This window comes from Oncorhynchus masou, chromosome 12, assembly GCF_036934945.1.
Source record: "Oncorhynchus masou masou isolate Uvic2021 chromosome 12, UVic_Omas_1.1, whole genome shotgun sequence".
Lineage (NCBI taxonomy): Eukaryota > Metazoa > Chordata > Actinopteri > Salmoniformes > Salmonidae > Oncorhynchus > Oncorhynchus masou.
The window spans coordinates 10,411,990-10,439,963 of record NC_088223.1 but is presented as its reverse complement, the minus strand read 5'-3'; the positions used below and the strand labels follow the sequence as shown (position 1 = coordinate 10,439,963).

Genomic DNA, 27,974 nt, shown 5'->3' with positions numbered 1-27,974 from the left:
CAGTTTTTTTTAAAATCATAATGAATAAGAGGTCGGTACCTGATCCAAGATCAGCAATACAGATCTCACAGGCGGTTGGAGGGACGGCTGGCCATAGATTGAAATAATCTTGTGCCATACAGCAGAGCTGTCCAGGAGACACCGCACTACACTGATTGATTGAAACACTGAGGGACGAACGCTAACTTCCACTGAAAGAAAAAGTCCTCGAAAAATGAGAATTAAGGGAAAAATTTGGCTTAAAGGAAAACTCCACCCAAAAACGATATTTTGGTATTTGTTTCATTCGTCCATTGTTGATATAATCCCAAAATGTTTTGCGTGTCAGCAATCAAGTTTTCAAGATATATCACTTTCAAAATACAGAAATACAGCCGCTATGATGCATTTTGCATCGTATGACGTCAACATATGTGTAAGTTTAAGATTTCTGTGGACAGGAGGGAGAAAATAAACAGTAGTCAAACAGGCTAAACACAAGTAGTGAAGAGTCAGTGTGGCAAACAAAGTTTGTTAGTAACACTGGATGTATTTTGTTTTCTTTTCATCGTGGAATATTGTAAGTAAAAGTTGTAGAAGATCCTTGAAGTCCAGATATAAGTCAAGGGCGCTAGGCCAACACTTCCTTTACAGCTCTCAACACTTCCTGGAAAAAAGTGCTGGCAAGGACAACAACGCCATTGTCCTCAATGCAAAATAACCTGGTAATTCACTCAGTGTCATGTTCAATAGGGGTTTGTGTCTGTCTGTCTTTGTGTCTTTGTGTCTGTCTGTCTGTCTGTCTTTGTGTGTTGGAGTCAGATGACGGAACACAGAATAGAAGATAGAAGAGAATTCTGTCTCTGTCCTTAAACAAGGCTACTTGACTGGGTGGTTCATTTCAGTGGAGGGCTCTCTCTCTCTGTCCACCGGACCGGCCAGTCACTGGGTGGTTCATTTCAGTGGAGGGCTCTCTCTCTCTGTCCACCGAACCGGCCAGTCACTGGGTGGTTCATTTCAGTGGAGGGCTCTCTCTCTCTGTCCACCGAACCGGCCAGTCACTGGGTGGTTCATTTCAGTGGAGGGCTCTCTCTCTCTGTCCACCGGACCGGCCAGTCACTGGGTGGTTCATTTCAGTGGAGGGCTCTCTCTCTCTGTCCACCGGACCGGCCAGTCACTGGGTGGTTCATTTCAGTAGAGGGCTCTCTCTCTTTGTCCACCGGACCGGCCAGTCACTGGGTGGTTCATTTCAGTAGAGGGCTCTCTCTGTCCACCGAACTGGCCAGTCAGATAAACACTAGCCAACACAGAGTGAGAAACATGACCAGCAGTCCAGACAGGAGAGAGAAGGAGACATGGGACGGTTGGAGCTGGAGCATGGCTGGGTACAACTGGCAGGCTGAGGGCCCAATGACCCTGTCTTCCTCCTCCTCCTCCTGCTCTTCCTCAGGCATTTCGATAGAGACCCTCAGAGTGTTCCCCCGGCCCCGAGCCTCGTCCTCCTCAGACGTACAATCTTCTTCCTCCTGTAGATAGTGGTGTCTGAGCGGTGGTCCCCCGGAGGGCGAGGAGGCCTGCTGTTGCTGTCTCAGTCATTTGACCTGGTATTCAAACAGAGGACGCTTCCCTCGCTGTGTTCAGCAACGGGAGACCAAGAGAGACAGAAAACAATGAACAGACATGTGGGGGAATGGCCAACAGACAGGCAGGGAGTAGGGGAGGATGGGAAGGGACAGGGGGACAAGGGGAGGGAGGTGGAGGAGGGGAAGGGACGGGGGGACAAGGGGAGGGGGTGGAGGAGGTGAAGGGATGGGGGACAAGGGGAGGGAGGTGGAGGAGGGGAAGGGACAGGGGGACAAGGGGAGGGAGGTGGAGGAGGGGAAGGGACGGGGGGACAAGGGGAGGGAGGTGGAGGAGGGGAAGGGACGGGGGGACAAGGGGAGGGGGTGGAGGAGGGGAAGGGATGGGGGACAAGGGGAGGGGATGGAGGAGGGGAAGGGACGGGGGACAAGGGGAGGGGGTGGAGGAGGTGAAGGGATGGGGGACAAGGGGAGGGAGGTGGAGGAGGGGAAGGGACAGGGGGACAAGGGAATGGACAGGGGGACAAGGGGAGGGAGGTGGAGGAGGGGAAGGGACGGGGGACAAGGGGAGGGGATGGAGGAGGGGAAGGGACAGGGGGACAAGGGGAGGGGATGGAGGAGGGGAAGGGACAGGGGGACAAGGGGAGGGGATGGAGGAGGGGAAGGGACAGGGGGACAAGGGGAGGAAGGTGGAGGAGGGGACGGGGGGACAAGGGGAGGGAGGTGGAGGAGGGGAAGGGACAGGGGGACAAGGGGAGGGAGGTGGAGGAGGGGAAGGGACGGGGGACAAGGGGAGGGGGTGGAGGAGGGGAAGGGATGGGATGGGGGACAAGGGGAGGGAGGTGGAGGAGGGGAAGGGACAGGGGGACAAGGGGAGGGAGGTGGAGGAGGGGAAGGGACGGGGGGACAAGGGGAGGGGGTGGAGGAGGGGAAGGGATGGGGGACAAGGGGAGGGAGGTGGAGGAGGGGAAGTGAAGGGGGTGGAGGAGGGGAGGGACGGGGGGACAAGGGGAGGGAGGTGGAGGGGGAAGGGACGGGGGACAAGGGGAGGGGGGAGGATGGGAAGGGGGGTGGAGGAGGGGAAGGGATGGGGGGACAAGGGGAGGGAGGTGGAGGAGGGGAAGGGATGGGGAGACAAGGGGAGGGAGGTGGAGGAGGGGAAGGGATGGGGAGACAAGGGGAGGGAGGTGGAGGAGGGGGACAAGGGGAGGGAGGTGGAGGAGGGGAAGGGGGGACAAGGGGAGGGAGGTGGAGGAGGGGAAGGGATGGGGAGACAAGGGGAGGGGGGACAAGGGGAGGGAGGTGGAGGAGGGGATGGGGGAGGAGGGAGAGGGAGGAGCACGAGAGTGGTGGTATGTGATGCTGTAATGAAATGATCTACTGTTGAAGTGAGGGCTGAAGGGGAGGCAGTGGTGGCAGTCGTGAGTGACCTTTGATAGTAGTGAGTGGTAGGTCCCATCACTGAGCTTCAGTAGTGAGTGGTAGGTCCCAGCACTGAGCTTCAGTAGTGAGTGGTAGGTCCCAGCACTGAGCTTCAGTAGTGAGTGGTAGGTCCCAGCACTGAGCTTCAGTAGTGAGTGGTAGGTCCCAGCACTGAGCTTCAGTAGTGAGTGGTAGGTCCCAGCACTGAGCTTCAGTAGTGAGTGGTAGGTCCCAGCACTGAGCTTCAGTAGTGAGTGGTAGGTCCCAGCACTGAGCTTCAGTAGTGAGTGGTAGGTCCCAGCACTGAGCTTCAGTAGTGAGTGGTAGGTCCCAGCACTGAGCTTCAGTAGTGAGTGGTAGGTCCCAGCACTGAGCTTCAGTAGTGAGTGGTAGGTCCCAGCACTGAGCTTCAGTAGTGAGTGGTAGGTCCCAGCACTGAGCTTCAGTAGTGAGTGGTAGGTCCCAGCACTGAGCTTCAGTAGTGAGTGGTAGGTCCCAGCACTGAGCTTCAGTAGTGAGTGGTAGGTCCCAGCACTGAGCTTCAGTAGTGAGTGGTAGGTCCCAGCACTGAGCTTCAGTAGTGAGTGGTAGGTCCCAGCACTGAGCTTCAGTAGTGAGTGGTAGGTCCCAGCACTGAGCTTCAGTAGTGAGTGGTAGGTCCCAGCACTGAGCTTCAGTAGTGAGTGGTAGGTCCCAGCACTGAGCTTCAGCCTGACTCAGGATCTCCGGCTCTAGGCAATGAGGGTCAGGGTCCAGGGTGGTCTGACCAGGCCGGACCAACCTCCAGGGCAGTGGTGGCAGCAGCAGTTCTGGGGCTGGAGAGATTTTATGGGGCTTTGCTCCTCCATGCTGGGGTTAGATTGGGTGGCTGGGGTTAGATTGGGTGGCTGGGGTTAGATTGGGTGGATGGGGTTAGATTGGGTGGTTGGGGTTAGATTGAATGGCTGGGGTTAGATTGAATGGCTGGGTTTAGATTGGGTGGATGGGGTTAGATTGAATGGCTGGGTTTAGATTGAATATCTGGGTTTAGATTGAATGGCTGGGTTTAGATTGAGTGGCTGGGTTTAGATTGAGTGGCTGGGTTTAGATTGAGTGGCTGGGTTTAGATTGAATGGCTGGGTTTAGATTGAATGGCTGGGGTTAGATTGAATGGCTGGGGTTAGATTGAATGGCTGGGTTTAGATTGAATGGCTGGGGTTAGATTGAGTGGCTGGGGTTAGATTGGGTGGCTGGGTTTAGATTGGGTGGCTGGGGTTAGATTGAATGGCGGGGGTTAGATTGAATGGCTGGGGTTAGATTGGGTGGCTGGGTTTAGATTGGGTGGCTGGGGTTAGATTGAATGGCTGGGGTTAGATTGGGTGGCTGGGTTTAGATTGAATGGCTGGGTTTAGATTGGGTGGCTGGGGTTAGATTGAATGGCGGGGGTTAGATTGAATGGCTGGGGTTAGATTGGGTGGCTGGGTTTAGATTGGGTGGCTGGGTTTAGATTGAATGGCGGGGGTTAGATTGAATGGCTGGGGTTAGATTGGGTGGCTGGGTTTAGATTGGGTGGCTGGGGTTAGATTGAATGGCTGGGGTTAGATTGGGTGGCTGGGGTTAGATTGAATGGCTGGGGTTAGATTGAGTGGCTGGGGTTAGATTGAATGGCTGGGGTTAGATTCAATGGCTGGGGTTAGATTGAGTGGCTGGGTTAGATTGGGTGGCTGGGGTTAGATTGAATGGCTGGGTTTAGATTGAGTGGCTGGGGTTAGATTGGGTGGCTGGGGTTAGATTGGGTGGCTGGGGTTAGATTGGGTGGCTGGGGTTAGATTGAATGGCTGGGGTTAGATTGGGTGGCTGGGGTTAGATTGGGTGGCTGGGTTTAGATTGAATGGCTGGGGTTAGATTGGGTGGCTGGGGTTAGATTGGGTGGCTGGGGTTAGATTGAATGGCTGGGGTTAGATTGGGTGGCTGGGGTTAGATTGGGTGGCTGGGGTTAGATTGAATGGCTGGGTTTAGATTGGGTGGCTGGGGTTAGATTGAGTGGCTGGGGTTAGATTGGGTGGCTGGGGTTAGATTGAGTGGCTGGGGTTAGATTGAATGGCTGGGGTTAGATTGGGTGGCTGGGGTTAGATTGGGTGGCTGGGGTTAGATTGGGTGGCTGGGGTTAGATTGGGTGGCTGGGGTTAGATTGGGTGGTTGGGGTTAGATTGAGTGGCTGGGGCTAGATTGAATGGCTGGGGTTAGATTGGGTGGCTGGGGTTAGATTGAATGGCTGGGGTTAGATTGAATGGCTGGGGTTAGATTGAATGGCTGGGGTTAGATTGAATGGCTGGGGTTAGATTGAATATCTGGGGTTAGATTGAATGGCTGGGGTTAGATTGAATATCTGGGGTTAGATTGAATGGCTGGGGTTAGATTGGGTGGCTGGGGTTAGATTGGGTGGCTGGGGTTAGATTGAATGCTGGGTTTAGATTGAATGGCTGGGGTTAGATTGAATGGCGGGGGTTAGATTGAATGGCGGGGGTTAGATTGGGTGGCTGGGGTTAGATTGAATGGCGGGGGTTAGATTGAATGGCGGGGGTTAGATTGAATGGCTGGGGTTAGATTGAATGGCGGGGGTTAGATTGAATGGCTGGGTTTAGATTGGGTGGCTGGGGTTAGATTGAATGGCGGGGGTTAGATTGAATGGCTGGGGTTAGATTGGGTGGCTGGGTTTAGATTGAATGGCTGGGTTTAGATTGAATGCTGGGTTTAGATTGAATGGCTGGGGTCAGATTGAATGGCGGGGGTTAGATTCAATGGCTGGGGTTAGATTGAGTGGCTGGGGTTAGATTGGGTGGCTGGGGTTAGATTGAATGGCTGGGGTTAGATTGAGTGGCTGGGGTTAGATTGAATGGCTGGGGTTAGATTGGGTGGCTGGGGTTAGATTGAATGGCTGGGTTTAGATTGAGTGGCTGGGGTTAGATTGAATGGCTGGGGTTAGATTGGGTGGCTGGGGTTAGATTGAATGGCTGGGGTTAGATTGAGTGGCTGGGGTTAGATTGAGTGGCTGGGGTTAGATTGAGTGGCTGGGGTTAGATTGAATGGCTGGGGTTAGATTGGGTGGCTGGGGTTAGATTGAGTGGCTGGGGTTAGATTGAATGGCTGGGGTTAGATTGGGTGGCTGGGGTTAGATTGAGTGGCTGGGGTTAGATTGAGTGGCTGGGGTTAGATTGAGTGGCTGGGGTTAGATTGGGTGGCTGGGGTTAGATTGAATGGCTGGGGTTAGATTGAGTGGCTGGGGTTAGATTGAGTGGCTGGGGTTAGATTGAGTGGCTGGGGTTAGATTGAATGGCTGGGGTTAGATTGGGTGGCTGGGGTTAGATTGAGTGGCTGGGGTTAGATTGAATGGCTGGGGTTAGATTGGGTGGCTGGGGTTAGATTGAGTGGCTGGGGTTAGATTGAATGGCTGGGGTTAGATTGAGTGGCTGGGGTTAGATTGAATGGCTGGGGCTAGATTGGGTGGCTGGGGCTAGATTGAATGGCTGGGGTTAGATTGAATGGCTGGGGTTAGATTGAATGGCTGGGGTTAGATTGGGTGGCTGGGGTTAGATTGGGTGGCTGGGGTTAGATTGGGTGGCTGGGGTTAGATTGGGTGGCTGGGGTTAGATTGGGTGGCTGGGGTTAGATTGGGTGGCTGGGGTCAGATTGGGTGGCTGGGGTTAGATTGGGTGGCTGGGGTTAGATTGGGTGGCTGGGGTTAGATTGAATGGCTGGGGTTAGATTGAATGGCTGGGGTTAGATTGGGTGGCTGGGGTCAGATTGGGTGGCTGGGGTTAGATTGGGTGGCTGGGGTTAGATTGAATGGCTGGGGTTAGATTGAATATCTGGGGTTAGATTGAATGGCTGGGGTTAGATTGGATATCTGGGGTTAGATTGAATGGCTGGGGTTAGATTGGATATCTGGGGTTAGATTGAATGGCTGGGGTTAGATTGAATATCTGGGGTTAGATTGAATGGCTGGGGTTAGATTGGATATCTGGGGTTAGATTGAATGGCTGGGGTTAGATTGAATATCTGGGGTTAGATTGAATGGCTGGGGTTAGATTGAATATCTGGGGTTAGATTGAATGGCTGGGGTTAGATTGGATATCTGGGGTTAGATTGAATGGCTGGGGTTAGATTGAATATCTGGGGTTAGATTGAATGGATGGGGTTAGATTGAATGGCTGGGGTTAGATTGAATGGCTGGGGTTAGATTGAATGGCTGGGGTTAGATTGAATGGCTGGGGTTAGATTGGGTGGCTGGGGTCAGATTGGGTGGCTGGGGTTAGATTGGGTGGCTGGGGTTAGATTGAATGGCTGGGGTTAGATTGAATATCTGGGGTTAGATTGAATGGCTGGGGTTAGATTGGGTGGCTGGGGTTAGATTGGGTGGCTGGGGTTAGATTGAATGGCTGGGGTTAGATTGGATATCTGGGGTTAGATTGAATGGCTGGGGTTAGATTGAATGGCTGGGGTTAGATTGGATATCTGGGGTTAGATTGAATGGCTGGGGTTAGATTGAATATCTGGGGTTAGATTGAATGGCTGGGGTTAGATTGGATATCTGGGGTTAGATTGAATGGCTGGGGTTAGATTGAATATCTGGGGTTAGATTGAATGGCTGGGGTTAGATTGAATATCTGGGGTTAGATTGAATGGCTGGGGTTAGATTGAATGGCTGGGGTTAGATTGAATGGCTGGGGTTAGATTGGATATCTGGGGTTACATTGAATGGCTGGGGTTAGATTGAATGGCTGGGGTTAGATTGGATATCTGGGGTTAGATTGAATGGCTGGGGTTAGATTGAATATCTGGGGTTAGATTGAATGGCTGGGGTTAGATTGAATATCTGGGGTTAGATTGAATGGCTGGGGTTAGATTGAATATCTGGGGTTAGATTGAATGGCTGGGGTTAAATTGAATATCTGGGGTTAGATTGATGGCTGGGGTTAGATTGAATGGCTGGGGTTAGATTGGGTGGCTGGGGTTAGATTGAATGGCTGGGGTTAGATTGGATATCTGGGGTTAGATTGAATGGCTGGGGTTAGATTGAATATCTGGGGTTAGATTGAATGGCTGGGGTTAGATTGAATATCTGGGGTTAGATTGAATGGCTGGGGTTAGATTGAATATCTGGGGTTAGATTGAATGGCTGGGGTTAGATTGAATATCTGGGGTTAGATTGATGGCTGGGGTTAGATTGAATGGCTGGGGTTAGATTGAATATCTGGGGTTAGATTGATGGCTGGGGTTAGATTGAATATCTGGGGTTAGATTGATGGCTGGGGTTAGATTGAATGGCTGGGGTTAGATTGAATGGCTGGGGTTAGATTGAATATCTGGGGTTAGATTGATGGCTGGGGTTAGATTGAATATCTGGGGTTAGATTGAATGGCTGGGGTTAGATTGAATGGCTGGGGTTAGATTGAATGGCTGGGGTTAGATTGAATGGCTGGGGTTAGATTGAATATCTGGGGTTAGATTGATGGCTGGGGTTAGATTGAATGGCTGGGGTTAGATTGAATGATTGAATATCTGGGTTAGATTGATGATTGAATATCTGGGGTTAGATTGAATATCTGGGGTTAGATTGAATGGCTGGGTTTAGATTGATGGCTGGGGTTAGATTGAATATCTGGGGTTAGATTGATGGCTGGGGTTAGATTGAATATCTGGGGTTAGATTGATGGCTGGGGTTAGATTGAATATCTGGGGTTAGATTGAATGGCTGGGGTTAGATTGAATGGCTGGGGTTAGATTGAATGGCTGGGGTTAGATTGAATGGCTGGGGTTAGATTGAATGGCTGGGTTTAGATTGAATGGCTGGGGTTAGATTGAATGGCTGGGTTTAGATTGAATGGCTGGGTTTAGATTGAATGGCTGGGGTTAGATTGAATGGCTGGGGTTAGATTGAATGGCTGGGGTTAGATTGAATGGCTGGGGTTAGATTGAATGGCTGGGTTTAGATTGAATGGCTGGGGTTAGATTGAATGGCTGGGGTTAGATTGAATGGCTGGGTTTAGATTGAATGGCTGGGGTTAGATTGAATGGCTGGGGTTAGATTGAATGGCTGGGGTTAGATTGAATGGCTGGGGTTAGATTGAATGGCTGGGGTTAGATTGAATGGCTGGGGTTAGATTGAGTGGCTGGGGTTAGATTGAATGGCTGGGGTTAGATTGGGTGGCTGGGGTTAGATTGAGTGGCTGGGGTTAGATTGAATGGCTGGGGTTAGATTGGGTGGCTGGGGTTAGATTGAGTGGCTGGGGTTAGATTGAATGGCTGGGGTTAGATTGAGTGGCTGGGGTTAGATTGAATGGCTGGGGTTAGATTGGGTGGCTGGGGTTAGATTGGGTGGCTGGGGTTAGATTGAATATCTGGGGTTAGATTGAATGGCTGGGGTTAGATTGGGTGGCTGGGGTTAGATTGGGTGGTTGGGGTTAGATTGAATATCTGGGGTTAGATTGAATGGCTGGGGTTAGATTGAATGGCTGGGGTTAGATTGAATGGCTGGGGTTAGATTGGATATCTGGGGTTACATTGAATGGCTGGGGTTAGATTGAATGGCTGGGGTTAGATTGAATATCTGGGGTTAGATTGAATGGCTGGGGTTAGATTGGATATCTGGGGTTAGATTGAATGGCTGGGGTTAGATTGAATATCTGGGGTTAGATTGATGGCTGGGGTTAGATTGATGGCTGGGGTTAGATTGAATGGCTGGGGTTAGATTGAATGGCTGGGGTTAGATTGATGGCTGGGGTTAGATTGATGGCTGGGGTTAGATTGAATATCTGGGGTTAGATTGATGGCTGGGGTTAGATTGAATATCTGGGGTTAGATTGAATGGCTGGGGTTAGATTGAATGGCTGGGGTTAGATTGAATGGCTGGGGTTAGATTGAATGGCTGGGGTTAGATTGAATGGCTGGGGTTAGATTGAATGGCTGGGGTTAGATTGAATGGCTGGGGTTAGATTGAATGGCTGGGGTTAGATTGAATGGCTGGGGTTAGATTGAATGGCTGGGGTTAGATTGAATATCTGGGGTTAGATTGAATGGCTGGGGTTAGATTGAATGGCTGGGGTTAGATTGAATGGCTGGGGTTAGATTGGGTGGCTGGGGTTAGATTGAGTGGCTGGGGTTAGATTGAATGGCTGGGGTTAGATTGGGTGGCTGGGGTTAGATTGAGTGGCTGGGGTTAGATTGAATGGCTGGGGTTAGATTGAGTGGCTGGGGTTAGATTGAATGGCTGGGGTTAGATTGGGTGGCTGGGGTTAGATTGGGTGGCTGGGGTTAGATTGAATATCTGGGGTTAGATTGAATGGCTGGGGTTAGATTGGGTGGCTGGGGTTAGATTGGGTGGTTGGGGTTAGATTGAATATCTGGGGTTAGATTGAATGGCTGGGGTTAGATTGAATGGCTGGGGTTAGATTGAATGGCTGGGGTTAGATTGGATATCTGGGGTTACATTGAATGGCTGGGGTTAGATTGAATGGCTGGGGTTAGATTGAATATCTGGGGTTAGATTGAATGGCTGGGGTTAGATTGGATATCTGGGGTTAGATTGAATGGCTGGGGTTAGATTGAATATCTGGGGTTAGATTGATGGCTGGGGTTAGATTGATGGCTGGGGTTAGATTGAATGGCTGGGGTTAGATTGATGGCTGGGGTTAGATTGATGGCTGGGGTTAGATTGAATGGCTGGGGTTAGATTGATGGCTGGGGTTAGATTGATGGCTGGGGTTAGATTGAATATCTGGGGTTAGATTGAATGGCTGGGGTTAGATTGAATGGCTGGGGTTAGATTGAATGGCTGGGGTTAGATTGAATGGCTGGGGTTAGATTGAATATCTGGGGTTAGATTGAATGGCTGGGGTTAGATTGAATGGCTGGGGTTAGATTGGGTGGCTGGGGTTAGATTGAATGGCTGGGGTTAGATTGAATGGCTGGGGTTAGATTGAATGGATGGGGTTAGATTGGATAAAGGCATTCTCTGGTAGGTAAAATGCCAGCTAGTGCAAACTGTTTGTTTGGCAGTGCGACGTCTTGGATCAGACACCATTAGGAGAGAACCGCCATAGAAACTGCCTTGGTGCAGGTTGGCCAGATCACAGTGTGATCTACTCCTCACTGAATCTTATATAGTCAGTCAGTCAACAAGCCTGCCTTAAAGTGATGAGCTTATCAAATGCATTGAGGTCTATCGAGACTTGGGAGGCTCATATTTGGGATTTGTTGGTAATGTGTTCATGAAGACAAGACTGCTTGTCAAATCACCAGACTAGTGTATTATTCTAGAATGGTGTATTTTTTCAGTGATCTCTTTCAGACAAAAACCTGTTAAAGATTATCATCTCCATTCAGAGGCCTATCGTATAAACATGCCCACACTCAATACAGATTGAAAGTTAAGAACAGTTTTTTGGGGGGTAAAAGTTTAGCAATGTTCTGATGGGAGTGCTTATTCTACTGCAGGAGTCTTCAGGCACATAGACAGGACAGGAGAAGGGTCTGGGCTTGGCAGAATACCCAGGTAGCTGGAGGCAGCTTCAAGTCTGGGAGTAAAACTGTATTTTCAGCCCCATGGCAGTAGAGGAGCGAAGGGAGGGGAGTGGTGAGGTTCGGTGACCCAAAGCCCAAACACCTCTCTGGGTCTCCGGATCCTCCTCAGGAGAAGGGCGTGGCGGTGGAGGATACGGAGGAGGAGGAGGGAGTGGATATGACTATGAGGAAGGGCAGGAGAAGGGGAAAGATGAGGATGAGGAGGATGAGGAGGAAGAACATGAAGAAGAGGAGGAGCAAGAGGAGGGAGAGGAAGAGGATGGAGAGGAAGAAGAGGAGGAAGAGGAAGAAGAGGAGGAGGAAGAGGAGGGAGAGGAAGAGGATGGAGAGGAAGAAGAGGAGGAAGATGAGGAGGAAGAGGAGGGAGAGGAAGAAGAGGCGGAGGAGGAAGAGGAGGAAGAGGAGGAAGAGGAGGAGGAAGAGGAGGAAGAGCAGGAGGAAGAGGAGGGAGAGGAAGAAGAGGAGGAATAGAAAGAAGAGGAGGAGGAAGAGGAGGGAGAGGAAGAGGATGGAGAGGAAGAAGAGGAGGAAGAGGAAGAAGATGAGGAGGAAGAGGAGGGAGAGGAAGAAGAGGCGGAGGAGGAAGAGGAGGAAGAGGAGGAAGAAGAGGAGGAAGAGGAGGGAGAGGAAGAAGAGGAGGAATAGAAAGAAGAGGAGGAAGGGAAGGAGGACATGAAGAGATGACACATATGAGGGGGGAGACATGAAACAACCAGTGAGGGAGGGATACAGGTCAGGGTGGAGGAGAGACAATGACATGAGGAGGAGGAGGAGGAAGACGAGGTGGAGGAGAGACAATGACATGAGGAGGAGGAGGAAGACGAGGTGGAGGAGAGACAATGACATGAGGAGGAGGAGGGGGTCAGTTCTGTTGTTGTTGTTGTCGCTGTTTGTTTTTTGGTTTGCGTTTTTTTGTTTTTCAGTCTCTCATCACTACGTCAGACACCACCATCATCATCATCATCATCACAGAGTCATGCAGCTTCACAACTATCGGGTCAAACCCAGCCATGCGATTTGATTGGCAGATCAAAGCAGGAAGCAGCCAATAATGGAGCGGGGGCAGTGGTGAGGGGGCGGGGTTTGGGAAAGATTTGGGTCTGTGGCTTGGAAGTAGACACCTAAAAAGGTAGTCACAGCGGCTGCGGGGGCAGGGCCGGGGGCGAGAGAGGACAGTCCTGTGGGTGAAGATAGACAGCTGATTCTCTTGCCTTGCTTAAGGTCACGGCCACACAGACTCCATACAGCAGCCATGCACAGTGTCCATAAAGCTGCCATACACAACATGGTCTGTTCTTTATTGTTAGCTGGTAAAGAACCGCCAGCTAATGTTCTCTTACTGCAGCCCAGCCCAACCCAGCTCAGGCCAACCCAGCTCAGACCAACCCAACCCAGCTCAGCCCAGCCCAAACCAGCCCAACCCAGCTCAGCCCAACCCAACCCAGTTCAGCTCAGCCCAACCCAGCTCAGCCCGACCCAGCTCAGCTCAGCCCAAACCAGCTCAGCCCAACCCAGCTCAACCCAGCTCAGCCCAACCCAGCTCAAGCCAACCCAGCTCAGCCCAACCTAGCTCAGCCCAACCCAGCTCAGCCCAACCTAGCTCAGCCCAACCCATCCCAGCTCAGCCCAACCCAGCTCAGCTCAAGCCAACCTAGCTCAGCCCAACCCAGCTCAGCCCAACCTAGCTCAGCCCAACCCAGCTCAGCTCAAGCCAAACCAGCTCAGCCCAACCCAGCTCAGCTCAAGCCAACCTAGCTCAGCCCAACCCAGCTCAGCTCAAGCCAACCCAGCTCAGCCCAACCCAGCTCAGCCCAACCCAGCTCAAGCCATCCCAGCTCAGCCCATCCCAGCTCAGGTCAGCCCAGCCAAACCCAACATCTCCCAGGCCCTGTAAGGACTGAATTAGAGTACCTTTATCTCTGATACGCCACCAACTACTCTGTATGCAGGTGATAGGGAGGCCGTCCTCACCTGCACACACACACACACACACACACACACACACACACACACACACACACACACACACACACACACACACACACACACACACACACACACACACACACACACACACACACACACACACACACACACACACACATGAATATACACAGGGAAAGAGACTCCAAGAGTCTGCACTGCGTCCACTGTACACACTGAGATCCACACACACACACACACACACACACACACACACACACACACACACACACACACACACACACACACACACACACACACACACACACACACACACACACACACACACACGAATATACACAGGGAAAGAGACTCCAAGAGTCTGCCCTGCGTCCACTGTACACACTGAGATCCACACACACACACACACACACACACGAATATACACAGGGAAAGAGACTCCCAGAGTCTGCCCTGCGTCCACTGTACACACTGAGATCCACACACACACACACACACACACACACACACACACACACACACACACACACACACACACACACACACACACACACACGAATATACACAGGGAAAGAGACTCCAAGAGTCTGCCCTGCGTCCACTGTACACACTGAGATCACACACACACACACACACACACACACACACACACACACACACACACACACACACACACACACACACACACACACGAATATACACAGGGAAAGAGACTCCCAGAGTCTGCCCTGCGTCCACTGTACACACTGAGATCCACACACACACACACACACACACACACACACACACACACACACACACACACACACACGAATATACACAGGGAAAGAGACTCCCAGAGTCTGCCCTGCGTCCACTGTACACACTGAGATCCACACACACACACACACACACACACACACACACACACACACACACACACACACACACACACGAATATACACAGGGAAAGAGACTCCCAGAGTCTGCCCTGCGTCCACTGTACACACTGAGATCACACACACACACACACACACACACACACACACACACACACACACACACACACACACACACACACACACACACACACACACACACACACACACACACGAATATACACAGGGAAAGCGACTGCCCTGCGTCCACTGTACACACTGAGATCCACACACACAGAGAAACTGATGAACACTTGATGAAACTGAAACGTTCATTGCTACTGACTATGACCCTTGTACACAGTATATCCTCAGGGAATGAAACATCATCTATATCTCTCTACCAAGTATGAGGAACAAGGCGTATTTCAAATGAACACAGCACAGCAGCCCTGTAAAGGGGGAACTTTGACTGCCAATCTCGAGAAACTGGACTGAGATGACTGCATCCTCTAGACGAGTGATTAGACATTGACTTGTGTCAAACCGATACTGAGATGACTGCATCCTCTAGACGAGTGATTGGACATTGACTTGTGTCAAACTGATACTGAGATGACTGCATCCTCTAGACGAGTGATTGGACATTGACTTGTGTCAAACCGATACTGAGATGACTGCATCCTCTAGACGAGTGATTGGACATTGACTTGTGTCAAACTGATACTGAGATGACTGCATCCTCTAGACTAGTGATTGGACATTGACTTGTGTCAAACTGATACTGAGATGACTGCATCCTCTAGACTAGTGATTGGACATTGACTTGTGTCAAACTGATACTGAGATGACTGCATCCTCTAGACGAGTGATTGGACATTGACTTGTGTCAAACCGATACTGAGATGACTGCATCCTCTAGACGAGTGATTGGACATTGACTTGTGTCAAACTGATACTGAGATGACTGCATCCTCTAGACTAGTGATTGGACATTGACTTGTGTCAAACTGATACTGAGATGACTGCATCCTCTAGACTAGTGATTGGACATTGACTTGTGTCAAACTGATACTGAGATGACTGCATCCTCTAGACTAGTGATTGGACATTGACTTGTGTCAAACTGATACTGAGATGACTGCATCCTCTAGACTAGTGATTAGACATTGACTTGTGTCAAACTGATACTGAGATGATTGCATCCTCTAGACTAGTGATTGGACATTGACTTGTGTCAAACTGATACTGAGATGATTGCATCCTCTAGACTAGTGATTAGACATTGACTTGTGTCAAACTGATACTGAGATGATTGCATCCTCTAGACTAGTGATTGGACATTGACTTGTGTCAAAAACCGATACTGAGATGATTGCATCCTCTAGACTAGTGATTAGACATTGACTTGTGTCAAAAACCGATACTGAGATGATTGCATCCTCTAGACTAGTGATTGGACATTGATTTGTGTCAAACACAACAACTGAATGAGGTGAGAAAAGACCCACAGTAAAACCCTACTGGGACTAATGACTAATGTGCAATCCAAAGTAACAATTAGAAAATATGAAAGCAATAACATTTGCTCAAAGAAAGTCAACACATGACCAGAACCTCCTGTGCCAGCAAATGCAAAAAGTCGAGTCAAAAGTACCATCTTTCACTTCAAAACATCCTATTGTTGTCAGGAATCCTGGTAGTGCTATAAGTGGGGCTAGAGAGAATAAAGACCCCTCTGTCTCTCTGAGTACCATGGGCTACTATGTCTCTCTGTTCTGTACCAAGACTGCTTGTTCTGTTGACTCTATAGGAATATAATAATCTCTAGAAGAGCCTTAGAGCCCTTAACCTATGGCAATTTAACTAGCAAACTCATTGGTACACTAGCCAGGTCACCCATTTTGGCACTATTGACTTCAAGTTTTACTTCCGTTGGTTTTGACTCACCCCGTCAGTGCCGGGCTGCAGCTGTCCGTTGATGCTGGCCGTGCGGAAGGGTGAGTGGGTGGACAGGCGTTTGTCCCACTCGCTCTGCCGCGGCTCCGGAACAGACTCCATGAAGCTTCTCTTCAGCTCACTGATACTGGTGTGGTGACGCATGATCTCTGCCTGGGTCTTATCCAGGTCCTGGGAGGAGGGAGAGGGGGGAGGGACAGAGAGTAGAAGGGGTTGAGAGAGGAGGGAGGGGGGAGAGGGAGTAGGAGGGGTAGAGAGAAAAGGGAGGGACAGAGAGAGGGGAGGGAGAGTAGGAGGGGTAGAGAGAAAAGGGAGGGACAGAGAGAGGGGAGGGAGAGTAGGAGGGGTAGAGAGAAAAGGGAGGGACAGAGAGAGGGGAGGGAGAGTAGGAGGGGTAGAGAGAAAAGGGAGGGACAGAGAGAGGGGAGGGAGAGTAGGAGGGGTAGAGAGAAAAGGGAGGGACAGAGAGAGGGGAGGGAGAGTAGGAGGGGTAGAGAGAAAAGGGAGGGACAGAGAGAGGGGAGGGAGAGTAGGAGGGGTAGAGAGAAAAGGGAGGGACAGAGAGAGGGGAGGGAGAGTAGGAGGGGTAGAGAGAAAAGGGAGGGACAGAGAGAGGGGAGGGAGAGTAGGAGGGGTAGAGAGAAAAGGGAGGGACAGAGAGAGGGGAGGGAGAGTAGGAGGGGTAGAGAGAAAAGGGAGGGACAGAGAGAGGGGAGGGAGAGTAGGAGGGGTAGAGAGAAAAGGGAGGGACAGAGAGAGGGGAGGGAGAGTAGGAGGGGTGGAGAGAAAAGGGAGGGACAGAGAGAGGGGAGGGAGAGTAGGAGGGGTAGAGAGAAAAGGGAGGGACAGAGAGAGGGGAGGGAGAGTAGGAGGGGTGGAGAGAGGGTGTAGGGACAGGGGAGGGAGAGCGAGACAGAGGGGGATGAGATGAGAGAGAAAGAGAGAGAGTGGGAGGTGGAGAGGGGTGGATTGTGGGGAGAGGGGGGGGAGAAAGGAGGGGTAGAGATTGGGAGGGCGAGAAAGAAAAAGAGAGACAGGGAGCAGAGGAGAAGTCCATGATAGATAAGGTAGAGACAGGGAGCAGAGGGGAAGTCCATGATAGATAAGGTAGAGACAGGGAGCAGAGGAGAAGTCCATGATAGATAAGGTAGAGACAGGGAGCAGAGGAGAAGTCCATGATAGATAAAGTAGAGACAGGGAGCAGAGGAGAAGTCCATGATAGATAAAGTAGAGACAGGGAGCAGAGGAGAAGTCCATGATAGATAAAGTAGAGACAGGGAGCAGAGGAGAAGTCCATGATAGATAAAGTAGAGACAGGGAGCAGAGGAGAAGTCCATGATAGATAAAGTAGAGACAGGGAGCAGAGGAGAAGTCCATGATAGATAAAGTAGAGACAGGGAGCAGAGGAGAAGTCCATGATAGATAAAGTAGAGACAGGGAGCAGAGGAGAAGTCCATGATAGATAAAGTAGAGACAGAGAGCAGAGGAGAAGTCCATGATAGATAAAGTAGAGACAGGGAGCAGAGGAGAAGTCCATGATAGATAAAGTAGAGACAGGGAGCAGAGGAGAAGTCCATGATAGATAAAGTAGAGACAGGGAGCAGAGGAGAAGTCCATGATAGATAAAGTAGAGACAGGGAGCAGAGGAGAAGTCCATGATAGATAAAGTAGAGACAGGGAGCAGAGGAGAAGTCCATGATAGATAAAGTAGAGACAGAGAGCAGAGGAGAAGTCCATGATAGATAAAGTAGAGACAGGGAGCAGAGGAGAAGTCCATGATAGATAAAGTAGAGACAGGGAGCAGAGGAGAAGTCCATGATAGATAAAGTAGAGACAGAGAGCAGAGGAGAAGTCCATGATAGATAAAGTAGAGACAGGGAGCAGAGGAGAAGTCCATGATAGATAAAGTAGAGACAGGGAGCAGAGGAGAAGTCCATGATAGATAAAGTAGAGACAGGGAGCAGAGGAGAAGTCCATGATAGATAAAGTAGAGACAGGGAGCAGAGGAGAAGTCCATGATAGATAAAGTAGAGACAGGGAGCAGAGGAGAAGTCCATGATAGATAAAGTAGAGACAGGGAGCAGAGGAGAAGTCCATGATAGATAAAGTAGAGACAGGGAGCAGAGGAGAAGTCCATGATAGATAAAGTAGAGACAGGGAGCAGAGGAGAAGTCCATGATAGATAAAGTAGAGACAGGGAGCAGAGGAGAAGTCCATGATAGATAAAGTAGAGACAGGGAGCAGAGGAGAAGTCCATGATAGATAAAGTAGAGACAGAGAGCAGAGGAGAAGTCCATGATAGATAAAGTAGAGACAGGGAGCAGAGGAGAAGTCCATGATAGATAAAGTAGAGACAGGGAGCAGAGGAGAAGTCCATGATAGATAAAGTAGAGACAGGGAGCAGAGGAGAAGTCCATGATAGATAAAGTAGAGACAGGGAGCAGAGGGAAGTCCATGATAGATAAAGTAGAGACAGGGAGCAGAGGAGAAGTCCATGATAGATAAAGTAGAGACAGGGAGCAGAGGAGAAGTCCATGATAGATAAAGTAGAGACAGGGAGCAGAGGAGAAGTCCATGATAGATAAAGTAGAGACAGGGAGCAGAGGGGAAGTCCATGATAGATAAAGTAGAGACAGAGAGCAGAGGAGAAGTCCATGATAGATAAAGTAGAGACAGAGAGCAGAGGAGAAGTCCATGATAGATAAAGTAGAGACAGAGAGCAGAGGAGAAGTCCATGATAGATAAAGTAGAGACAGGGAGCAGAGGGGAAGTCCATGATAGATAAGGTAGAGACAGGGAGCAGAGGAGAAGTCCATGATAGATAAAGTAGAGACAGGGGGGATAGTTTAAGGGGAAGGCAGAAAGAGATAGCAAAGAAGGGCAAAAGGGTGAAGCCCCCAGATAGGAAGGGGGAAGGATGTCATTATTTGGGGTAGTGACTGGTAATGACACAGTTACAAGTTCAGCAGAACGCAATGTGATTGATGATTTGCTTATCATATCAAACTAAATGCAGTTGGAAGTTGGAACAGGCCTGCCCCTCTCAAAGAGGACAAACAACATGACAACAACAGGCTCTAACAGGCCTTAGTCCATCCAGACCACGTGATGTCCTATAGACAAACAACAGGCCTTAGTCCATCCATACCACATGATGTCCTATAGACAAACAACAGGCCTTAGTCCATCCATACCACATGATGTCCTATAGACAAACAACAGGCCTTAGTCCATCCAGACCACATGATGTCCTATAGACAAACATGACAACAACAGGCCTTAGTCCATCCAGCCCACGTGATGTCCTATAGACAAACATGACAACAACAGGCATGAGTCCATCCAGACCACATGATGTCCTATAGACAAACAACAGGCCTTAGTCCATCCAGACTACATGATGTCCTATAGACAAACAGGCCTTAGTCCATCCAGCCCACGTGATGTCCTATAGACAAACAACAGGCCTTAGTCCATCCAGACCACATGATGTCCTATAGACAAACAACAGGCCTTAGTCCATCCAGACCACGTGATGTCCTATAGACAAACAACAGGCCTTAGTCCATCCAGACCACATGATGTCCTATAGACAAACAACAGGCCTTAGTCCATCCAGACCACATGATGTCCTATAGACAAACAACAGGCCTTAGTCCATCCAGACCACATGATGTCCTATAGACAAACAACAGGCCTTAGTCCATCCAGACCACATGATGTCCTATAGACAAACAACAGGACTTAGTCCATCCAGACCACATGATGTCCTATAGACAAACAACAGGCCTTAGTCCATCCAGACTACATGATGTCCTATAGACAAACAACAGGCCTTAGTCCTTCCAGACCACATGATGTCCTATAGACAAACAACAGGCCTTAGTCCATCCAGACCACATGATGTCCTATAGACAAACAACAGGCCTTAGTCCATCCAGACCACATGATGTCCTATAGACAAACAACAGGCCTTAGTCCATCCAGACCACATGATGTCCTATAGACAAACAACAGGCCTTAGTCCATCCAGACTACATGATTTCCTATAGACAAACAACAGGCCTTAGTCCATCCAGACTACATGATGTCCTATAGATAAACAACAGGCCTTAGTCCATCCAGACCACATGATGTCCTATAGACAAACAACAGGCCTTAGTCCATCCAGACTACATGATGTCCTATAGACAAACAACAGGCCTTAGTCCATCCAGACTACATGATGTCCTATAGACAAACAGGCCTTAGTCCATCCAGCCCACGTGATGTCCTATAGACAAACAACAGGCCTTAGTCCATCCAGACCACATGATGTCCTATAGACAAACAACAGGCCTTAGTCCATCCAGACCACATGATGTCCTATAGACAAACAACAGGCCTTAGTCCATCCAGACCACATGATGTCCTATAGACAAACAACAGGCCTTAGTCCATCCAGACCACATGATGTCCTATAGACAAACAACAGGACTTAGTCCATCCAGACCACATGATGTCCTATAGACAAACAACAGGCCTTAGTCCATCCAGACCACATGATGTCCTATAGACAAACAACAGGCCTTAGTCCATCCAGACCACATGATGTCCTATAGACAAACAACAGGCCTTAGTCCATCCAGACCACATGATGTCCTATAGACAAACAACAGGTCTTAGTCCATCCAGACCACATGATGTCCTATAGACAAACAACAGGCCTTAGTCCATCCAGACCACATGATGTCCTATAGACAAACAGGCCTTAGTCCATCCAGACCACATGATGTCCTATAGACAAACAACAGGCCTTAGTCCATCCAGACCACGTGATGTCCTATAGACAAACAACAGGCCTTAGTCCATCCAGACCACGTGATGTCCTATAGACAAACAACAGGCCTTAGTCCATCCAGACCACGTGATGTCCTATAGACAAACAACAGGCCTTAGTCCATCCAGACCACGTGATGTCCTATAGACAAACAACAGGCCTTAGTCCATCCAGACCACATGATGTCCTATAGACAAACAACAGGCCTTAGTCCATCCAGACCACATGATGTCCTATAGACAAACAACAGGCCTTAGTCCATCCAGACCACATGATGTCCTATAGACAAACAACAGGCCTTAGTCCATCCAGACCACATGATGTCCTATAGACAAACAACAGGCCTTAGTCCATCCAGACCACATGATGTCCTATAGACAAACAACAGGCCTTAGTCCATCCAGACCACATGATGTCCTATAGACAAACAACAGGCCTTAGTCCATCCAGACCACATGATGTCCTATAGACAAACAACAGGCTGTCCTGTGTTTTCTCCACTCTATTCCCTCCTATGTAGATTGACCTTTAGACGATCCATCTCCGTCTAGTTTCCGCGCCTGTCCATACCCATGGTGAGGAAGGTGATTGAGTAATGGGAAATGACTCAATCTACCACATGTTGGGATCGTGATCAGAGAGATCAAATACAGCACCTATTCGACTAGATTCTCCTGGTTAATGACTATTCATAAACCACATCTGTTCTGAACAGAATCTGCAGTGCCTAGGATCTTAATTTGATCATTATTTTGTTGCTGAGAACTGCCCGAAAATAACATTTGTAGGTTTAAAAAGGCATCTTAAAGTCGGTAATTTCCACTTAAAAATGTCAGACTTGATTTGTGGTAAAACATTTTTGATCAACCCCTACAAAACAAACAAGTCCATTAATTATAATCCAAGTTATAATTCACATATCCTATTGCTGAAGGACTACTTTCCAGCTGTTGCAAACGGGCTCAAATGAAGATCCTACATCTGTATATAGAGCCCTAGCTTTAGACCAGGGTACATAAGGGAGTCCCATAGAGTTCTGGTCAAAAGAAGTGCACTATATAGGGAATATCATGCCATTTGAAACGGAGCCAGAGAGTAGAAAGGAGCTCTGAGAGGTAAAACTAAAACTAACATTGAAGTGTTATGTTTCACTAAAGAGCATCGGTGTGGCTCCCTGCCAGTGAACTGGTCCCGCGGTAACTGAAGCCCAAAACTTTTATCTGTCCGACTCCACCTGCTCTACATACAGTGCACTCTGAAAGTATTCAAACCCCTTGACTTTTTTAAAACATTTTGTTACGTTACACCTTTACTCTAAAATGAATTAAATGAGTTGTTTTCCTCATCAATCTACACACAATAGCCCATAATGAAAAAGGGAAAACGGTTTAGACATTTTTTTGCAGAAATATTTTATTTACATGAGTATTCAGACCCTTTGCTATTAGACTGTAAATTGAGCTCAGGTGCATCCTGTTTCCATTGATCATCCTTGAGATGTTTCTACAACTGATTGGAGTCCACCTGTGGTAAAGTCAATTGATTGGACATGATTTGGAAAGGCACATACCTGTCTATATAAGGTCCCACAGTTGACAGTGCATGTCAGAGCAAAACCAAGCCATGAGGTCGAAGGAATTATCTGTAGAGCTCCGAGACAGGATTGTGTTGATGCACAGACCTGGGGAAGGGTACCAAAACATTTCTGCAGCATTGAAGGTCCACAAGAACACAGTGGCCTCCATCATTCTTAAATGGAAGAATTTTGGAACCACTCTTCCTACAGCTGAACAATCGGGGTGGAAGGGCCATGGGGGAGGTGACCCAGAACCCGATGGTCAATCTAACAGAGCTCCAGAGTTCCTCTGTGGAGATGGGCGAATCTTCCAGAAGGACAACCATCTCTGCAGCGCTCCACCAATCAGGCCTTTATGGTAGAGTGGCCAGACGGAGGCCACTCCTCAGTAAAAGGCACATGACAGCCCACTTGGAGTTTGCCAAAAGGCACTTAAAGTACTCAGACCATCAGAAACAAGATTATCTGGTCTGATGAAACCAAGATTGAACTCCTCAGCCCGAATACCAGGTGTCACGTCTGGAGGAAACCTGGCACCATCGAGGGAAACATGAACGGAGCAAAGTACAGAGAGATCCTTGATGAAAACCTGCTCCAGAGCTCTCAGGACCTCTGACTGGGGCGAAGGTTTACCTTTCAACAGGACAACGACCCTAAGCACACAGCCAAGACAACACAGGAGTGGCTATGGGACAAGTCTCAGAATGTTCTCGAGTGGCCCAGGCAGAGCCCGGACTTAAATCCGATCGAACATCTCTGGAGAGATCTGAAAATAGCTGTGCAGCGATGCTCCCCATCCAACCTGACAGAGCTTGAGAGGATCTGCAGAGAAGAACGGGAGAAACTCCCCAAATACAGGTGTGCCAAGCTTTGTAGCGTCATACCCAAAAAGACTTGAGGTTCTAATAGCTGCCAAAGGTGCTTCAACAAAGTTATGAGTAAAGGGGTCTGAATACTTATGTAAAATGTGATATTTCATTTAAATTTTCTTTTTCTTTTTATACATTTGCAAACAAAAGGAGAACTGACTCACCAGAACTATAAGGCACTAATGTTACCTAACAATAACAACATCAACTGATGCCACTGGCAACACTATAAAATCTCCACAAAAGAGAGACCGAGTCTGCAGTGGTACAGTAGACACATTTTGGTTTCAATAAGATTATTAAAAAATAGTTTCCGATTGCAATAATCCACTAGATGTCAACAGTCTACGGGCACAACTTTTTTGGGATATAAAGAAGGACTTTATCAAACAAAACGGCCATTTGTTGTGTAGCTGGGGTCGTTGGGATTGCAAACAAAGGAAGATCTTCAAAGGTAAGTGATTTATTGTATCGCTATTTCTGACTTTTGTGACGCCTCTGCTGGTTTGGAAAATGTTTTTAATGATTTCGTATGCGGGCCGCTGTTTTCAGTTAATCGCATGGTGCTTTAGCCGTAAAGCCTTTTTGAAATCTGACAAAGCGGCTAACAAGAAAAGATTAACAAGAATTTAAGCTTTTAAATTATGTATGACACTTGTATTTTCATGAATGTTTAATATTTCGATTTTTGTATTTTGAATTTCGCTCTCTGCAATTTCACCGGATGTTGTCGAGGCGTCCCACCTAGCTCAAATAGGTTTTAAACACTGTTTCCCATGCTTGTTCAATAAACATAAAAAAGTTATGAACTTGCACCTGTGGAATGGTTGTTAAGACACTAACAGCTTACAGGCGGTAGGCAATTAATGTCACAGTTATGACAACTTAGGACACTAAAGAGGCCTTTCTACTGACTCTGAAAAACACCAAAAGAAAGACGCCCAGGGTCCCTGCTCATCTGCATGAACGTGCCTTAGGCATGCTGAGCTTGTTGTCATTGCAGGCAATCTCAACGCTGAGCGTTACAGGGAAGACATCCTCCTCCCTCATGTGGTCCCCTTCCTGCAGGCTCATCCTGACATGACCCTCCAGCATGACAATGCCACCAGCCATACTGCTCGTTCTGTGTGTGATTTCCTGCAAGACAGGAATGTCAGTGTTCTGCCACGGCCGGCGAAGAGCCCGGATCTCAATCCCATTGAGCACGTCTGGGACCTGTTGGATCGGAGGGGAGGGCGAGGGCCATTCCCCCCAGAAATGTCCGGGAACTTGCAGGTGCCTTGGTGGAAGAGTGGGGTAACATCTCACAGCAAGAAATGGCAAATCTGGTGCAGTCCATGAGGAGATGCACTGCAGTACTTAGTATCTGGTGTGGCCGCCAGCTGCATTAACTGTTACTTTTGATTTTGCCCCCCCCCCTCTTTGTTAAAGTCATACAAATATTTACACATGTTAAGCTTGCTGAAAATAAATGCAGTTGACAGTGAAGACATTTTTTTATTTGCTGTTAATTTAAATGCTTTCCAGGTGACTACCTCGTAAAGCTGGTTGAGAGAATGCCAAGAGTGTGCCAAGCTTTCATCAAGACAAAAGGGTGGCAACTTTTAAAGAATCTCAAATATAAAATATATTTTTAGTTTTGATGTCTTCACTATTATTCTACAATGTAGAAACTAGTCAAATAAAGAAAGACCCTGGAATGAGTAGAGTTGAGTTCTAAACCTTTTGACCATTCTGAACAATATAAATAAAGCATTTCAATTGTTTACCACAAACTCTGTGGCAATTTACCAGACACTTTGTATGAATGGAAACATAGTTGACTGTCCATATTGGACTGTCCATATTTGACTGTCCATAGTGGACTGTCCATATTTGCCAGCAGACCTAACCGCTACACCAGCCCAGGCCACGACTGAACTACATTTTGACATTAGGATACACTTGGTACTTGTATGTTGTAGCCATAGTGGAGACCAATATTTATCTTGTGTTATGAAGCTGTACAAAACTACAGTTGTTGGTCCCTTTCTGACCATCTGAATGTTGCAGTGATAGTGCCCAGGTCTATCGCGTATGAGAGAGAAAATGATTTTGATAGCAACCCCCTGATCCTAGTGACTTGACTGCCCCCGCATGGTCAGAAAGAGAACTGCTCTTTTTCAGAGAATCACAAGACTCATTTTTTTTTTTTTTCAATTTAACAGCAGGAAAATTCTCGGCGGCAAAAGAGTGATCAAGTTAAGATCCAACATCTGTATATAATGTATTATAAAATGGGTGGTTCGAGCCCTGAATGCTGATTGGCTGACAGCCGTGGTATATCAGACTGTATACCATGGGTAGGACAAAACATTTTTTTTTCTGCTCTAATTACATTGGTAACCAGTACATAATAGCAATAAGGAACCTCGGGGGTTTGTGGTATATGGCCAATATACCAAAGCTAAGGGCTGTACGCAACTTCTCATTGCGTCGTACTTTAAGAACAGCCCTTAGTCATGGTATATCGGCCATTTTGAATTTTTAATTTCACCTAATTAGGCAAGTCAGTTAAGAACAAATTCTTATTTTCAATGACGGCCTAGGAACAGTGACTGCCTGTTCAGAGGCAGAACGACAGATTTGTACCTTGTCAGCTCGGGGGGTTTGAACTTGCAACCTTTCGGTTACTCCGAGTTGGGCATCTCCGGCGCGGCCCACGCTTGGATTGCGTCCTACCTGACAGGTCGCTCCTACCAGGTGGCGTGGCGAGAATCTGTCTCCTCACCACGCGCTCTCACCACTGGTGTCCCCCAGGGCTCTGTTCTAGGCCCTCTCCTATTCTCGCTATACACCAAGTCACTTGGCTCTGTCATAACCTCACATGGTCTCTCCTATCATTGCTATGCAGACGACACACAATTAATCTTCTCCTTTCCCCCTTCTGATGACCAGGTGGCGAATCGCATCTCTGCATGTCTGGCAGACATATCAGTGTGGATGACGGATCACCACCTCAAGCTGAACCTCGGCAAGACGGAGCTGCTCTTCCTCCCGGGGAAGGACTGCCCGTTCCATGATCTCGCCATCACGGTCGACAACTCCATTGTGTCCTCCTCCCAGAGCGCTAAGAACCTTGGCGTGATCCTGGACAACACCCTGTCGTTCTCAACCAACATCATGGCGGTGGCCCGTTCCTGTAGGTTCATGCTCTACAACATCCGCAGAGTACGACCCTGCCTCACACAGGAAGCGGCGCAGGTCCTAATCCAGGCACTTGTCATCTCCCGTCTGGATTACTGCAACTCGCTGTTGGCTGGGCTCCCTGCCTGTGCCATTAAACCCCTACAACTCATCCAGAACGCCGCAGCCCGTCTGGTGTTCAACCTTCCCAAGTTCTCTCACGTCACCCCGCTCCTCCGCTCTCTCCACTGGCTTCCAGTTGAAGCTCGCATCCGCTACAAGACCATGGTGCTTGCCTACGGAGCTGTGAGGGGAACGGCACCGCAGTACCTCCAGGCTCTGATCAGGCCCTACACCCAAACAAGGGCACTGCGTTCATCCACCTCTGGCCTGCTCGCCTCCCTACCACTGAGGAAGTACAGTTACCGCTCAGCCCAGTCAAAACTGTTCGCTGCTCTGGCCCCCCAATGGTGGAACAAACTCCCTCACGACGCCAGGACAGCAGAGTCAATCACCACCTTCCGGAGACACCTGAAACCCCACCTCTTCAAGGAATACCTAGGATAGGATAAGTAATCCTTCTCACCCCCCTTAAATGATTTAGATGCACTATTGTAAAGTGGCTGTTCCACTGGATGTCAGAAGGTGAATTCACCAATTTGTAAGTCGCTCTGGATAAGAGCGTCTGCTAAATGACTTAAATGTAATGTAAATGTACTAGTCCAACTGCTCGAACCACTAGGCTACCTGCCGTCCCTACACTCTAACCACTAGGCTACCCTGCTGCCTCTACACTCTAACCACTAGGCTACCCTGCCGCCCCATATATCACATATAGCACAGCCCCTCGGCCTCTATTGCTTTTAATTAGACAATACATTGATCATCTGTGCCAAAAGGTCAGAGACAGATTTACCCTTTGACCCCAGGTGACCATTTCACTGGTGGTAGTATGGTATGCTGGCATGCATGAGGGGTGAGTGTGAGTCGGAGTCCTCTTATGCACACAACCTGGGAGCGCACACACACACACACACACACACACACACACACACACACACACACACACACACACACACACACACACACACACACACACACACACACACACACAGCAATGTGCCTGAGGACACTTAGTCCTGAGCCAGCAGACAGTTATTATTGTGATGATAACCATGAATCAGAGACATGGCTGTGTCCTAAACGGCACCCTATTCTCTATATCAGGGGTATTCAACTCTG

The 27,974-nt window shown here is 48.8% G+C and overlaps 1 protein-coding gene across 13 annotated transcripts in view; it reads right to left on the bottom strand.

Annotated features, from left to right (window-relative positions):
* The window catches only part of epb41a (erythrocyte membrane protein band 4.1a), a 149,254-nt gene that overhangs the window by 30,000 nt on the left and 91,280 nt on the right, over positions 1-27,974 (bottom strand). For 12 of the 13 annotated variants that reach the window (XM_064979543.1, XM_064979548.1, XM_064979551.1 and 9 more), the window contains one exon: positions 16,295-16,474. In XM_064979543.1, the coding sequence (XP_064835615.1) occupies positions 16,295-16,474 (180 nt within the window). Of the gene's footprint in view, positions 1-4; positions 1,611-16,294; positions 16,475-27,974 lie in introns of those variants that run through there. The other variant, XM_064979555.1, reaches the window with a different exon arrangement.